General features: G+C 36.9%; 1 protein-coding gene across 2 annotated transcripts in view; it reads right to left on the reverse strand.

Moving 5' to 3' along the window:
* Nucleotides 1-16,761, reverse strand: part of PCSK5 (proprotein convertase subtilisin/kexin type 5) — a 256,873-nt gene that overhangs the window by 140,533 nt on the left and 99,579 nt on the right. For both annotated transcript variants that reach the window (XM_084504938.1, XM_084504939.1), the window contains exons 6-7: nt 11,221-11,309; nt 6,011-6,183 (exon numbers count right to left, since the gene is read on the reverse strand). In XM_084504938.1, the coding sequence (XP_084361064.1) occupies nt 6,011-6,183; nt 11,221-11,309 (262 nt within the window). The remainder of the gene's footprint in view (nt 1-6,010; nt 6,184-11,220; nt 11,310-16,761) is intronic.

A 16,761-nucleotide genomic window follows, 5' to 3' on the forward strand; every position in this document is an offset into this window, starting at 1 on the left:
GAGAAATCTATCCACGGCAAAACACAGGCAACAAACGTGGCCCTGAACTCTTGAAAATTTTGAACAATCTCTTCCATTTTTGGAGTAGAGACATTTATTAATAGCAGCAATAATAATAAAAATGTGAATTTCAATTATTTTTTTTTTCTCCTTTGCCTTCCCTTCTGTTCTTTTTGCTTCTCTTCCCTTTCTCTCTCTTCCATCAGAGTAGGAGGCTTGTTTAGTGATTGTAAGTGAGCCTTCCACTCCCAGCAAACACTTTGAACACACTCTGCAGCCAAAGTTGGTGAAGCGAGAGAGATGAGAAGGGGCAGTGATGATGGGAGGGAAGGCACCAAGCCAAGTTCTCACAAGAAGTTCAGCCACACAGCATCTGATCATTAATGTCCGTCAAACATTTTGGCTTGTGTCCAGCTTGCTAAACAGAATGGTGTCATGGCAATAAAATGAAGTCTCCTGTGCTGATGCAGGCAGAAAGCCAACAATTCCCATGTAGATTTCACTGCCTATCTGCCCTCTTAGTTTTTATTAAGGATGACCTGTCACTGATTTTGACTACCTTATGCATACCTCACAACAAATAATGCTAAGCATGCAGTTGGTGGGATGCTGGGAGAGGTGAGATAAGTAGCTCTTTGAAACTCTGCTCCATAAAACATAATCAGGGATCACATTCTCCAGAAAGTTAACTATTAGGTCCTTGTCAAACAACAGTGAAAAAACAAGTCAGAATATCTGAAATGCATTACTCCCCAAATGATGTTGAAACTGATCCTAGAATAGGCTTATTTGTAGGAACAAAAAATTAACTAGTTACAATGCTGTATCCTGGAGCCATGAATCAGAGAATATAAATCTCTAAAGTGGTTATAACACTGGGCTTAAAGCCTGTGCGATACAGGCAGATACCTTAAAATTTAAAAGTAATTTGGTTTTATTTATCTGAATCAAGGATGGGGTTTTGTGTTCTCCCTTTTGTCTCAGACCCAGCAAAGTCTTATCATATGACTTGGCCACAATCATGTTTAGTCATGCTAAGCATGTTTGTTCTTGAACACAGGGTGAGATGTGACATCACATACCTAATCTTTTATTGAATATGTTACCTTTGGACATATTGACCTTTGTTCTGCTGTTCTGCATTATTATGGGTGAATTGTTTCTGAGATTATTAGGTGACTTCTTATGCATTAGTATTTAAGACACAAGTCTCCCAGAATTTTCTATCCTTATGAGTACACTATTACCAAGAAAAGAACATTGTCAACTGGAACCATAATATAAAGGGAGCTTTTATATTTGCATAGAAATTGTTTGATTGCAAAGTCTTCAAGGTTTCTCTTTGAACTCAAGTATGCAAATTTAATAGAATTAAACAAAATACCCTGAAGATGACAGAAAGTAATGGTACTCAAGACAGGCTTAAAAATTGGCTTCCTCTTCCTTTACCTGGATCCTGGGCAGAATGTTAAAAGCATATTTAATTTGTGGTTTAGGTTTTCATTTCATAAATTCAGTTATTACTCAGTATCCATTCTTTAAATAGATTTGTCTGTTTCAATTTATGGCATGTGCTGTCTCTCTGGAACTCTATGGAAAAACTGTACAGTCATTTATCTTTGTTATTTTGTGCAGGATTTGGAAGAAGTAACCATATTAGCTCAGCAGATTTAAAAATAATAATAGTTCTAAAACAACCTGCATGAGCTGTTAATTGGAATAATGTGCACTAAAGATAAACTATCTTATTATTTATTTATTCATTCATTTATTTATTTATTTATTTATTTATTTATTTATTTTTCCCCAAGGATCCTAGACTCCCATCAAGAAACTCCCAACAAGAAACTGTGGCTGTTGCATCCATTTCTTTTTCACTTTATTAATATAATAAAAAGATCAGTTAGTTTAATTATATTCTAATCAAAGTTATTATCCCGCATCACCTTTCTTTTTCCTAATTAAACAAATTAAGCATAATTTCCTTTTCAAATTCTTTTTAAAAATCCCAATCTTTTTCATTTCTGTTCTGTTTTTTAAAATAATATCCAGTTGTCTCCACATATGCACAATACATGAAAAATATCAGTTTTGAATATTTGTGTAGATCTGATAAAAGTTCTTGACAAATTATCCTGTAACAATGTTACTTCAATTTACATCACAGACACTGGATATAATAATGTTGTTGTCCAGATCAATATTTCTAAAAGAGAAGGTCAAGATCTGTCCACATTGTAATATGCAATTTTGTCTGCCTATTTTTATTTGCACAATTATTGTGACTGCTTAACTAAACAGAACAAGAACAAATTCATCCTGAAGTCATTTTGGGTCTGGAAATTAAGCCTATTAATGAAGGTGATAATTGAAACATACACCTACAACCTTTCAGTGTATATTATATTTCAAAGAATGAAAATTAGAGATTAACCTTAAGCATTTAAAAAAATATCAGTATGATTTTCTAAAATATCTGAGTTTTGTATAAGTCTTAAAGAGAGTAGTTATTTCCTTGAAAAAGATTTTAAAGTTTTCATAATCAGAACTAGACAAGATTTCCAAATATATGGAAGTACTTAGATCTATGTTTTTGGATGATGCCAAGCTGTGTGGTGTGTTTGACACATACAAGGGAAGAGATGCCATCCAGGGGGATCTGGACAGGCTTGAGAGATGGGCCTATGTGAACCTCATGAATTTCAACAATGCCAAACAAATGCAAGGTTGGGGCAATCCCAAACATGAATACAGGCTGGGTGATGAATGGATGGAGAGCACCCCTGAGGAGAAGTACTTGTGGGTGTTGATGAAAGAAAAAATTAACATGAGCCAGCAATGTATGCTTGCATCCTATAAAGCCAACATTACATTGGGCTGCAGGAAAAGAAGAGTGGCCAGCAGGTCAAGGGAGATAATTCTCCCCCTCTCTCATGAGACCACATCTGGAGTGCTGCATTCAGCTGTGGGGTCTCCAGCACAAGAAGGACATGGACTTGTTGAAGATTGTCCAGAAGAGGGTCACAAAGATGATCAAAGGGCTGGAGCACCAATCCTATGAAAAAAGGCTGAGAGAGCTGGGGTTGTTCAGCCTGGAAAAGAGGAGGCTTCATGGAGACCTTATAGCAGTCTTCCAACATTTAAAGAGGGGGAAAGATGGGGAGGCACTCTATCAGAGAATGTAGCTACAGGACAAGGCGCAATAGTTTTAAACTAAAAGAGGGGAGATAGATTAGATATGAGGAAGAAATTCTTCACTAAGAGGTGGTGAGGCACTAGAACAGGTTGCCCAGGAAGCTTTGGATGATTGGACTTATTCAAGGCCAGGTTAGATGGGGCTTTGGGCAACCTGGGAGCCCAGTGGGAGGTGCCCCTGCCCATGCAAGGGGGATTGTAATTAGATGATCTTCAAGGTTCCTTCCAACCCAAGCCATTCTGTGATTCTATGATATTATTCAACTCTGAATGGGCAACCTTGTGCAGAACAAAAAGTTGATAAAATGAAACAGAAGGGAAACCACCACAAAAATAGTAACAATTTGACTCACATCAAATATGACTTCTACTATTTCTTTTAAAAATATCACAAACAAACAAACAAACAAACAAACAAAAACACGATTACCACTGTAAAATGAAATCCTATGTTTCCACTATATACTGGTATTCTCTCAAATTACAGCTGCAATAATTACAATGGAACAAGGATGCTTGTAGGCAAGATCCACACTTTAGGAAGATTAATCCACATTTCTTATTTATACTGGATTTATCAAGTTTAAAATTCTAATAAGGAAATGGCTGAGTTCTGTGGGTACAGAAATTTGGGCTAAACTTTCCATGGAATATGAAATTTAAACTAACATATATATATGTTTGGACATAATTATTATTTTTTGAGTGTGCTTCAACAATTGAACAATGTTTGCCCCTACATCCTGCAGTTCCTTTAATCTTGCTTCATCACCTTATTGTTTTTCTTTTCATGCTCATTGTCAAAAACAGTAGTAAGCTTCAGTGGGGTGACAGTGAGTTGTTATTCCAACTGAAAAGAGGAATTATGATGCATGGGAAGCAGCAATGGAGAGGTATTTGGCCTTCTCACACACTTGTGCTGCTCTAAGAGTATTTCAATAACAGATAATGATTACTAATTACAGCAGAGCTCTCCGGGGACAGACTCTCCGGGGACGGACTCTCTCCGGGGACAGACTCTATTTTCAGACATTAAATATTGTACAAAAAGAAAAAGCACAAATTTGCAGCTCCACACTGAAAAGTCTTCAGATGACCTAGTGAAAGGAAGGCAGTGGTATGTGGTATGTTGTTGCATGGTTATTTTAGAGCATTTGTGGTGTTGACCTTAATGAGAGGTATTTTTAATATCATATACCATGGGAAGCACACTGTAGTTGTTGTTAGTTTACTACTTAAGTAATTGTTCTTCATAATTTAGCTGCAAGGTAGTTCAGCATATGTTGTTACCTACATATTGGGGCAGGAGAGGGAAAGTGTGAGAGTAAATAATTTATGCAACTTTGTAAAGGAAAACAAAATGAGCCAGTGATGTCGCTGTGATTAGAACTGAAGAATTCACAGCTTGTTGGAGGTTTGAGTGGTTAGGCAATGTTTATGGTGACAATGGGTGTCAATTTTATGTTGCATTAGTCAAGTATATTGTAAATCACCTGAAACACTGAACTATGCATACAGACTGTCATTGTGACTGGATGCCCCTGTGAATTTGCCTGTTTCCCCTGTGCACCCATTGCCTATTTCCTGTTATGGCTATTTTTGATGGTATATCTTGAATTAATATGATCTCTCAGTGGTAGACACTGTCTCTTACACATGGCACAAATTTTCTAGGCTGCATGTTAGCTATAGTTTGCTAAAATCATCCTGACATATCTGGTAAAACTTGCCCATTTAAATAATAGCTGCACTTTCCAATCTTGCTGCATAGTGTTACCACGTTCCATTAATTATGTTCCAGTTTCACCTTGGTCCAATTGCTTCAGACTCTTTAAGCAAATGTTTCATATTAATCCCTTCTCTGATTGTAGAGTTATTCACCATTGAACTAGTAAGTCTCCTGCTATGTTCAAAATAATGCTCAGGCCTTCAAGCACAGAGCTTTAAATTCCCTTCCATCCAGTCTGCTACAGTGGAAAGAGGTGTGAGCACTGGAAAACTAGGCATTTCCTGATCTGTTTAACAGACAGGAGGATAAAAGGAAGAAGTAAAAATTGGCTTCTGACATCACAGGTTCTTCTAACTACTAGCTTCCTTCTGTGGTGTGATTTGTTTGACAGTTGCTTATTAAAGAATATTGAAACAGTCTTAGATATAGGGTATATAGATATATTTAGGGATATAGAGATTTTTGGGATTTTGTGCACTGTATTACATAAGATTTTTGAGCTATATCACTGAGAAATTGTAATACTACAAACTTGTAGAGAAATTTATACAGAAGTTATAGAAAGAGTGTAAGTTCTCTGAGACCAGAGATAAACTCTAAAAGAAACATGAATGTAGACTTTTTTTAGCTTCCAACTTCCTATTAAAACTATAAAACTTCCATTAAGAAATCAAGTAAAACTAGGCAACAAAAGAAAAGAAAGAAGAAGGAAAAACAGTCAAAGGTGTTTGCTTTAAAATTTCATTGCAGTTTTGATTTGATGACTTGGCACTGCTGTGCAAAATAACATTTTTCAGTCTCATTTTTTTTCTTGCAGAATGACATTGGTACCTCAGGGCAGGTTTAAAGGACACTGAGGATGATGTGTTCTGATTGACAATGAACACAGCTAGTTGATACACCAGGAAGGACTGGCCATCAAGTCAATGAAAATGTATTTTTAGATTCATACAAATTAAGCTTTTATTCTTTCCTTCAGAATCCTTTTCTCTTCCCCATGCAGTATACTTGGACGTACCAGGTGTGTGTACCCTTACAGTTTCACATGACAACAGATTCAGAAGATACACTCTGAATTCCACCTACCATTCTGATGCCATTCTCAAAAGCCTGACGTGCTAGAGAAGCAGGTCCATCCACAGTCTTACCGTCGTCATCAGGCCCCCAGCTGGCACTGTAGATGTGGATGTGCTGGGGATTCAGGCTCAGAGACTTTGCTTCTACCATGTCTGTCACATCTCCATCCAGCATCCGTACACCTTCAGGATGAAAGACACAATGAACAGGACAAACAAATTCAAAATGCTTTTTTTTTTTTTTTTTCTTCCCAGTGAGAACTGTTGTGTAGGTTATTGGAATGAATGATCATAAGGATTTCTAGTGTGGAAAAAAATCTCTTTGAATATATGTTTCTCCAATGAAAAAAAATATTTCCATATAAAAAATACAGAAAGGAAATAGTATTACAGTCTTTCTTTGAGTTTTAAAAGCTATCTACTTAGTTTATCCACTGTACAACTCTCAAACTTTAGCATCAAATTTTTATGCTGAAAACTTCTTTTAAAAGAACTTGAACAGTGAAATGTTTGTGTGTTTCACTTGAAGATACAGTATATGATTTTATTTCTCCTTATATACAGCTGTGAAACGGCAGCATACAAACTGAGACCTTTACAGTCCTACATATGCTAATAGGCATAAAAATAGGATCTCTATTGACAGGTAAACATGGAAATGAATATTCCTTCATTTTATGAGGCTGAAAAAAAAACACTGGGAAGAAAGCTCATGTGTGCAGATACTTAAGTACACATAGTAGCAAGGCAACGTTAGGAAGTCACAATCAAATATTCAATGTACCATGTTATTCAACCTGAAACTACAATATTGTGAACATTCTCCTCTATGAAGAAGCTTTTGTATGGTACAGTCTGAAATTTTTGTGCTAAAAAAATCTATTCACATGAATTTTGACAAGACAACGTGCCAGCCCTTCTAAAGTGAATGGTATTATTATATTTTAAGATCAGTAGAATAAGTAAGGCTTAAAACTGGTAACTAAAGAAACTTTTGACTATGATTTTGACTGAAGTTAAGCTCTGACTGAGAAAATCACCATAACCAGTCTTACCCTAAATAGGGAAGAGCACCTTCATACAGCTAGTGTGACATTTGATCAAAGAGATATTAAATATTACACCATAATTAGCATAGAACTGTAAAGAGTAATGATCACTTCCACAATTAACTAGTTTGAAGCTTTTTCCCCTTTAAAAGACAACTGCTATTTTAAAGCCAAATTTACATATTTTAATTACAGACATATTCTACTTTGGTCATGAGTTCAGACTGCAGTAACTTGAGTGTTTACCAAGACCTTAACTTTCAGTTAACAAAAGGCATAGGGGCTGCTTTGTTGATAGAGGGAGAGAGGGTCTTTTTTTTTTGGTTTTTTTTTTTTCTCTCACTCTAATTGACTCAAAAATGAGAAGTGATCATATTTCTAAGTTCACACAAAAGCTGCTCATGTTTTGTGAGATAATAAACTTGTCCAAGCAGTGATCTCACTATGAACTTTACTTTATAAAAAAGCCATTAAAACAAATTTAGGAATCTCAGGTTTTATTTTTCTTCCTCAGCATAATCTCAGAAAATTAATGATGGGTGGAAGCTATGTTCTCATTTCTTTCAAACACATTAAAATATACTTCATTCTAAATAAAGACAATAAAAGGTACACCACATTTGAAATAAGGAAGATAAGACTTCCCTTTATGTTTCTGTGACTATGTAGCAAGCCTAAATTATACAGCATTCACCTGGTGAGCAATAACTCCTAATGCTGCCATGGCATTTGAAATAATTCATACTAGTTTTCTTAGGTGATGGCAAAGTGGTCAAAAAAGCTATATAGACAAGGTCGTGCCTTAGGTCTTGCTCTGTTCTGCCAACAAATGACAGACATGTTTCAAGTGTAACTTTGATCAATGGGTGGCTCATTAGCTATTAAAAAAACTCTTTTCTTTCTCTCTCTCCCCTCCATTTCTTCTTCTTCTTCTTCTTCTTCTTCTTCTTCTTCTTCTTCCTCCCCCCCTCCCACCCCCAAAAATCTGAAGGAGTTCATTTTGCCAATCACAGAACCTCCAAACTGCTTTTGGCACGTGGTGATAGCACAACAAAAGCTGTCCAGAAGGCAATTAGCAGACTGTGTTTCCAGACTGTTCCACCTAAGACTTTAGAGCTCTGTAAACTTTTTCCAATATTTTCAGTAAGTGCCAAAATGTAAATGGCATTTTAGTCAGAACAAACTTTCAGCAAATCGCAGGAAACATGCAAAACTGAGCTGAAAGAAAGGTTTCTTCTAAAATGTTTGTTTTTAATCAGAATCTGACTTAAGCTTAAAAAAACAGCTGAACTAATTCCTCGTCAGCTGAAGACAATCTACATCTGTTGTGCTGTAACTCAGTGTAACTGTTTTCCCGTCAGGATTCCAGCCCAGCCAAGTAACTAAGCACCCAAATCCCTGCAGATGCTTTGCAACTTCCACAACCAGTCTGCAGCAATAACAACAGGCTAACCATCCCTTCCTATGAAAAGCCCCACGTGCTCTGTAGGTGGTAATTTGTTATATGTGAATATTATGGAGGGTCACACATTTAAAAAAAAAAATCTGCCCCTTTTGTGCATTGGCTTGTCTTTTAATGAAAGGGGCCTGTGGCTGAGCTAAGCACAAACTACAGACACATTGCATATTTTTTTTACAAGAAGCATCCCACAACCTATAAAAGAATTGAAGGTCCAAATTGTATTTTTTTTTCTCAGATTTTTGTATCTGTGGATTAAGTCCCCACTCATACCATTTTAAGAGAAGATTTGGACTTTTAAAGGATCTTCTTTTTGACGTGCTTTGTGGTTAGAGATTCTTAAGTGTGTGGAAATGAATCAAGGAGTGCAAATACATTTAGATGAAAAGTGACCATTACTGGTGGATAACTTGTTAATGACTTTTTATCACAGAGGTCGTTAATTGGATTTGCTCAGCTGCCAGTATTTGATAGAATATTGATGGGAAGGATTTATTTTTCCCTTTGCTTTATTTCCTTGCTATCTTTTATGTCTCTAGAGATGCAGCAACTCCCATTTTGATTTGAGGTAAGGAATACTCATCTTGGCAGAACAAATTCCACATCACCACTGGCAGGTGCTACTCTGTGTAAAAAAAATATAACTGTGTTACCTTGACTCTAATTTCTTCTCCAAAAAGGCCAAAGGAGGGTCTTTAAATCCTTGGGAAATAAGTGAGCTGAACACTAGTTCAGCATAACATGATTCAACATTTTTACACTCCATCTGGCCTGTGGAGAGGGAACACAACCGCTGCATATTCACATGTGTAGCTTATGGCTTTTCTGAGGGAAGGAAGAGAGGCAGGCCAAATACAGGTCGGTGGCTAAACTCGTACATATAGGCACCTAGTGGAAGGGAAAACTCAACCTCCCTTCTCAACATTCTGAAACTCCCTCTGGTCTCTGATTTTCTGCAGATGGTCTGCTGAGGCCTTATTTTCAAATGCCAATGATTTTTAAAGACACTACATTATCACACTGCCACTATAATATTTTTTGTCTCTCTTTAAAGAATTATGTTCATTCTCGCTGTGGAGTGAATGCTCCACAGAACTATTGGGCTGAACAGAGAGAATAAAATTTTTACTCAGGTTAGAACAATGAAATTTCTTGAAGTCTACTATATTTTTAGCACAAAATAAGCAAACACATTATGAAAAAGGCACACAGTTTTTGCTCTTCACAGAAATTGAGTTCATACTATGTCCTTCTGAAACATTTTATAATATATTTAGAAAAAACCTGTGATTCTGCTAATATGCCTGTTGTTGTTGTTTCTCTAAAATATTGTCATTGGACAATCCTAATGGTGAATAAATAATAGTCCATTAAGAAGCCACTGTTAATAATGGAGAGCTTCCCAAGCACATGCCCAGGCTGTCACAGGCTGTGTGAATATCCAACTCACAAGTTAAACTTTTACTCCAGAAGTCACCTTTTATTTTTATCATTTCACTAACTCTCCTCAGATGCTGGTTTGAATGCAGTAAATCTGTTCATAGCCGCTACTACATGATTGAATGCCATGCCAACATGAGACAATCTGTTCATCTGCCACAAGCTCACTTGGCCAGTTCAAATTTTTTAAAGCCTTCTGACAGGGTAACTTCGTGCAGGAAGGCTATCTGTTCATCTGCATCACCCTAGCCATATGTTAGATTAGGTATTGTCTACCCTCTTGAAGCCATCAGGAAAACAGAAAGGTGCCATTAGGTTTCCATTGTGTGCTTTGGCTAATTTGAAATGCAGTTGTGATCACATTTGATTTGAATCAAACTTTTACCATTCCAGTAGAGAAGAGATACAGTATTATTAATTGCGGAAACAGCCCCAGCCCTGTCTGCTTGTATTTTTTAACTGTCCTCTACTGTGTATTTAGGTAAACACATTTCTGTTTTCACAAAGGGGCTCTATTTTAGATCAGTAAATCAACAGTTAATAAGTTTGAGCTGTAGGTCTTTGTACTGAAAGCCAATATGATACCAATATCATGTTTTCATCAAAAATACAGGAAGCAACCTTACTTGAAGCATTACAATCTGGCTCAGGCAGGCTACAGCCTAGAAGACATGTAGATGACATCTTGGCAGTCTTTTCCAGTTGCCAAAGGTATTGACCAGCCATTGGTTAAGAATTGATAGAATTGGAACCTCTTGGCTGAACAGAGCAAAAAAGTATTACCAGATTTCACACTTTAGACAATAATCTGACTGGTCACAGGGATCAAAAGAAGATTCTCTCCAACCACAGCCAAACAACACAACAAAGTTTTAAGTTTTCACATTGTTTTATTTTAGAGTGACATGCAAATATTTGTACTTCTGATTTGTCAAAGCTCGTTACTTGGAGCTCTCAATCTGCGAGAAAACCCAGATGTCAAAGTTCTAGGTTTTGTATTTTCATGCAAGGTCTCACTTCCTATGCTCCTGTGTGTATTGAGAGGCAGTGTTCCCAGGAGCACTGGAGAAGTGTCACCACAGACAAACTCCTTCAGTACTGGTCTTTACCACCCTAACACTGTGATTTCCTTGTTAACACAGCTAAGTTTGTTACCCAAACAAATCTCCTTCTCTTGTTGAGAAAGGTCTGCATGTGGCATTTAGCACAAATGGCTCTTTGGTGACTTTTTTTTTTTTTTTTTTTTTTGTGGTGGGAGATTGTTTCACATACCTCCAATCTTGGCATTAAAGGCGATTCCCACTGTGCAGTGTGAGTTGTTTGCAGTGGCTGCCACTTCTCCAGCACAACGGGTTCCATGCCTAGAGTCAGACAAACATTTTTTCAAGTAAGCACAGACTGTTGGGATTTACAGGCATTGGCTTTGCTCATCCTCAGGTGCTAAAAGTGCAACTATCCACAATGTCCTGCACTATTTAATGACCCATAGTGATTTATACTCACATTACAATATTCCTCTGAATGTGTTCTAACATTATTATTACAATCATCTTAACCTGCTCTTGACAGGGTTTCTAGCTATTATAAACACACATGATTTGTAGCAAAGACATAAAAAGATGATACATAATTCCCTGTAACAGAAAGAACTCTTGGACACCAATTCTTAATTTTGAACCAATACTTAGGTTATAGACAGAATTTTTGTCCTGCATTCTCCCACAATCTCCTCACGTTGCTAGCATGTATATTACTATACAGCATTCAGTGAGCACCCTCAGTAGCCACAGCATGAGCCACACTTTTCCATGAAGATGAGACTGTTACAATGTCCGTACTGCTCTTCACAGCCATGCCTAAGACATATAAGTCAGGTACGCTCAAAGCTGCCATATAGGCATGTTCTGGTCTTGTCTTGGTCTAACCCTGCAAGCCTGGTGTCTTCCCAGGACCTGAAAAACCAGCTGGCAGCATAGTTGATCTATGCACAAGATCTAGTGTGGGGCAGTTGGGCTGCAGAAGTAGCATCTTAACAAGCTGCTGAAGGTGAATGCAAAACCTCTGGTGGTTGCTTACACTCCTCCTCACTGTGCAAGGCTAGAGTGGGATGTCTTGGCTAAACCTGATCCATGCTCTCTACAGTATGATGGTGGTCATTCATATGGCCGCTATGGTAGGAAAGCTGTCCCTGCTTTTTGAGATTTTTGCCTGCAATATGGGCTTCACAGGGTGATTTCCATGAGTAAGTTTTCCCTCATCCTTGTGCAATTAACCATCCCCATTGCATAAATGTGACACAACCAACAAGGAAGAGACAGAGAACTTTAGATTGTTGCTGTGGAGAGAAGATAAAGAGTTTCAGACCAGACAGGAAAAGAGATGGAAAGTTTATGAGATGAAGACAGATAATGTGGCTTGGGTAGACACAAAGTAAGAAGTTTAAAAAGTCAATGCAAAAAATTGATAACAACATGGCTACCACTTCAGAGGAGGCGAAGTGAAGTCAGTTGTGTACACAGGCACTCTTCTGCTAGTGGTGGTTGACAGACTGCTTACATAGACATCTGGAGTACATGGGTGTTTTTGAGCTAAGGTTGACGCCCACGTTACAGACAAGAATCACAGTTGCTTTCTCTTGGTACAGCTTGTTTTCAGTAGAGTCATTCCTTATTTCCATATTATTAGCGTAACTTTTTCCCCTTAACCTTTCGAGACATTTAGATGAGAAACACTATGACAACTTGTTTGGAATGGCTTAATGTAAACCAAGAACAACAACCAAGAGACATGACTAGGAATTAAAAAGAGGATACAAAAAAAGAAGCAATAGAAGTGATCAGCACTAACCTGTTAGAATTTCAAAGAAGACAATTCAATTTAATTCAATTTATCAGGTAAGTTATATATATTTATTCTATGAAGAAAGTGTAATCTTTAGTTACAAAACCTAAATGACAAGTTACATGTTGATGAATCCTAATGCTGGATTAAGGTTTCACAACTCTATGTATATCTTGTCAAATCTCTTCCTATTAATCTGTTCACAATTCATCATCTAGTTGCCAAACTCGACCAGAGGCTTTTTTTAAGATTTAATTTGAAGTTTCTTTTTCATATGAAGCCTAATTTTCAAGCCTGATTTTCTTCATTTTGAGAAAGCTGGTCTAACTGAAAATGTTACAGCAATTCTTGTAGATAACTAGCAATAGAACGAGAGGGAATGGCCTCAAGTTGTGCCAGAGGAGGTTTAGGTTAGAAATTAGGAGACATTTCTTCTCAGAAAGAGTGGTCAGACATTGTAATGTGTTGCCCAGGAAGTGGTGGAGTCACTGTCCCTGGGGGTGTTTAAGGAATGGTTGGATGTGCTACTCAGAGACATGGTTTAGTGGGCAATATTGACAGTAGGTGGACCAGATGACCTTGGAGGTCTTTTCCAACCTTAATGATTCTATTATTGAATTATTTTCAAAAATCTGAAGTCAATTTTGGAATCACGGATAAAAATGAGTTTTAAAAAGATCCTTGTTCATTTTCAAGTATTTTCAAATAACATTCAAATAGCACTTCAAATATTGTTCAAATAATGTATTTGAAGCAGCGCCCATCTAAAATGAATGCAAATTTAAAGGAAAATGTTGTTCTTAAGAGTTGCCTTCAAGACACATGATTCCCAAACTTCCTCTTCCTACTTTATGACTTTGTTAGGTCTCACAGGTAAGTTTAGACGTGTTACAACTCAGATATCAAAGCAGAGATTACTATAATCACTCACATCACTCTGGTGCATATGTTTTATTAACAAATTGCAGCCTGCGTGGTGAAATGCAGGCTGAGATGCTGCTTCCAAGAGAGAGGCTGTGTAGGCAAGGTACCCTCCTGGGTGCCAAGATTGGGAAAACATGAAAGGGCAGTTATGTGAGGAAGGTTTTTCAGCTGAGAAAGGGGTCAGGTAAAACCTCCCCCTTGAGGGAATGCTGCCTGAAAAGAAATGGAAGAAACAGCTTGAGTTTCTCTGTGGTTCACAGAAGAGTACACGGACACCTGCTGCCTTGTTAATCATATCTACTGAGCACCAACAAAAGATTAGATTTCCACTGGATCACCAAAAAGATCCTCTTCACTCCAGCGCCAGTTAATGTTTTGTAGATGGGACACAGAGGGCATGTGTGGTAGGTGTGGAGGGAGCAAAGCATAACTGCCCCTTCAGCAAGCCACAGTACCATGGGATTAAATGCAATGTGAAACCATACCACAAATTCCATCTGAAGTGGAAGTGGCTGCAATGGTAGGCATACTTCTAACTTCTGTAAGAAGTAGCCAAGGCTTTAAGAGTGGCATGGAGTTATGATGACATATACTTATTGAATTAAAGAACAGTATGAAATTTCATGTAAATTTCTGGTAAAGCATATTCCAGAGAGAACTATATCTTTGGACAAATATGCAAGTTAAATTAACTTTGCTGTAACTTTGTCTTCTTCACACATTGGAAAATCCTTTTTTTTATTATATCTTTAGTATAGTAATGGTAAAAATTTATTTTGTAAGCAGATTTTATGTTAGACCCTTGCTTCTCTGCCAAGATTATTGCTAATTGCATTCCACATTTATAAGGGAAATGACAAAATTAAAAGTTGTTTTATTCATTTCAAGGTCATGTGTATAAAATTGCATGTCTCACAATCAACTTCCTACTGTGTGAATTAATCATATATGCAACTCAATTTATTTTAATATGTTATCTTTTATGGATCCTTTAAGTAATATTTCAATTATGCTGTGAAATGAAAGACTTTCTAAAAATCTGCATATAATAAATTATGTTCTTTCTGCATTGCTTTTAGCTTTCTCTGTCCTAGGTTTTGCCTGAGGTCTACACTTTGGCACAGACCCTGAATTCTGCAATTAAAATTAGAAAAGCCGTCTCATTAATTGCTACAATAATTTATTAATTAGATAAACAAATATGATGACACTGATCCTTAAAATTGATTAGGTCTTCTTTTAAGCTATGAGAACTTCTATTGAGAATGAAATCCCCAAAATTTCAAATTACAGACAGGTTATGGGGTAGCATGTTATAGGATTTAACCACTAATTAGATGTGAAACACCTAAGGTGCTTTCAAGCTAGCATTTTTTATGAATGTGTATATTTCAAAACATGGCAATCTCCTATCTTTGTGGAATGTCTGCATCACACACAACTTCTTTAAAAAGTTGATGCAGTCATAGAAGAAAGCATGACTACTCTTCTACAAAGGCCTATCTCAATAAACTTTAAGGGTTGATGCTTCATTTCACTGGTTCCCTTGACAGCTTATGTTGAAGGGAAATAAGTTCCCAGGCTATTAAATCACACTTTGAAGAGACACTCAGCTGAAAGGTTTTGCACTTGTCCTTTGTGTTAATGTCAGTGTGATGTAGTATCACAGAATAGAAACATGAAAGAATGCTTCATTACGAGACATTCTGCCCATCTACAAAGGGGTCTTCTACCTAGAGTATGTAAGAAAGAAAAGGAATGGAAGAAGAAGAGCTTTCTTTTGTTTGTTTCATAAGGAGAGACATGAAAAATCGCTGTTCAGACAAGATTTGGGCTCAAGAGGCCATCAGGTAAAAGACAGATGTCACAGGTATTATCTTAAAAATAAAAAACAAAACAAAACAAAACAACAAAAAAAAAGAAGCCACCTGTAGTTAGATGCTTATAAAGTTGGCTAACACTTCCTACCATAAAATCTATACATTATATGATTCTCATTAGGATTACGTACTTTAGATAATTCTTCCATTCAGGCAACTATGTAAAACTTTTTCAAAAATGTATATATTTTCACTTTTATCTGTGATAGACAGAACACAAAGAACCAAGGAAATATATAGGAAATTCAGATTGATTTTCAACTCTTTTTATAAAGGGGAAATTTGTCAGTCAGTCACTAAACACAAGTCAGTAACATGTCAAAGACCTGTGCAAGAAGACCTTAGTAAAGACAAATTCTCTACCTTATGATGCCCTCACTATTACAGGGAGAACTTGAAATAAATTGACAAAGAGGTACACTTCTGTGAATAGATGTATGTCACTTTTTTATGCTGCATGCATGAATAGTGCTAGAGCACTGGTAGAGTAACGCGTCTTTTGATGGCTCTCTAACAATAGGAAAAGCAAGAGAAATGTAATAGCTACACACTATACTATTACACAATGAGACTTTTTTTCATCACCAGATTTTCTCTGAGAGAGGAACAGGGCAATATTTCAGGCAAGGGATGAAAAGAGAATGGGTGCATGTTCTGTGATTAACTATCACTCCCCATTTCACCATAAGACATCTATCTTTCAATTATAAGTCTTGATTTGCGTTTGAAAAGAGGAGGAAGGTGTAAGGCACCAGGAACATCTTTAAGATAAAAGTTGATTAACAGCTTGCCTCTGAAAGTTTACAGTAAGCAAATACTCAGAGTTAGCCAAGATGGCTACGGGTAATTTGAAAATCCCTTTCCACATAAATTGGCTCTGCATTTCAGAGTCTCCATTTCTGACAGCTATTCACTGAACTCCACAAACACTCTGACCATGCATTTATTTGCTGTATTTTATTCTTCTGGAGTTCACCAAGTATTTCAGAACACAAAAAGCTCAGGGGACTAGAGGGTTTAAAGCCCTTCTGCTTTTCATGACACTAACATTACAGTCCAACCCACTTCAACCTGTCACCACTGAGTCTTTTCAAAATGGGAACTTATGGAAAAAAGCGTTTCAGAGAATTTCAATGCAAGCCCATCACAAACATCCCTGGACATAACA

The sequence above is a fragment of the Aythya ferina genome (genome assembly GCF_964211825.1).
Source record: "Aythya ferina genome assembly, chromosome: Z".
NCBI classification, from domain to species: Eukaryota; Metazoa; Chordata; class Aves; order Anseriformes; family Anatidae; genus Aythya; species Aythya ferina.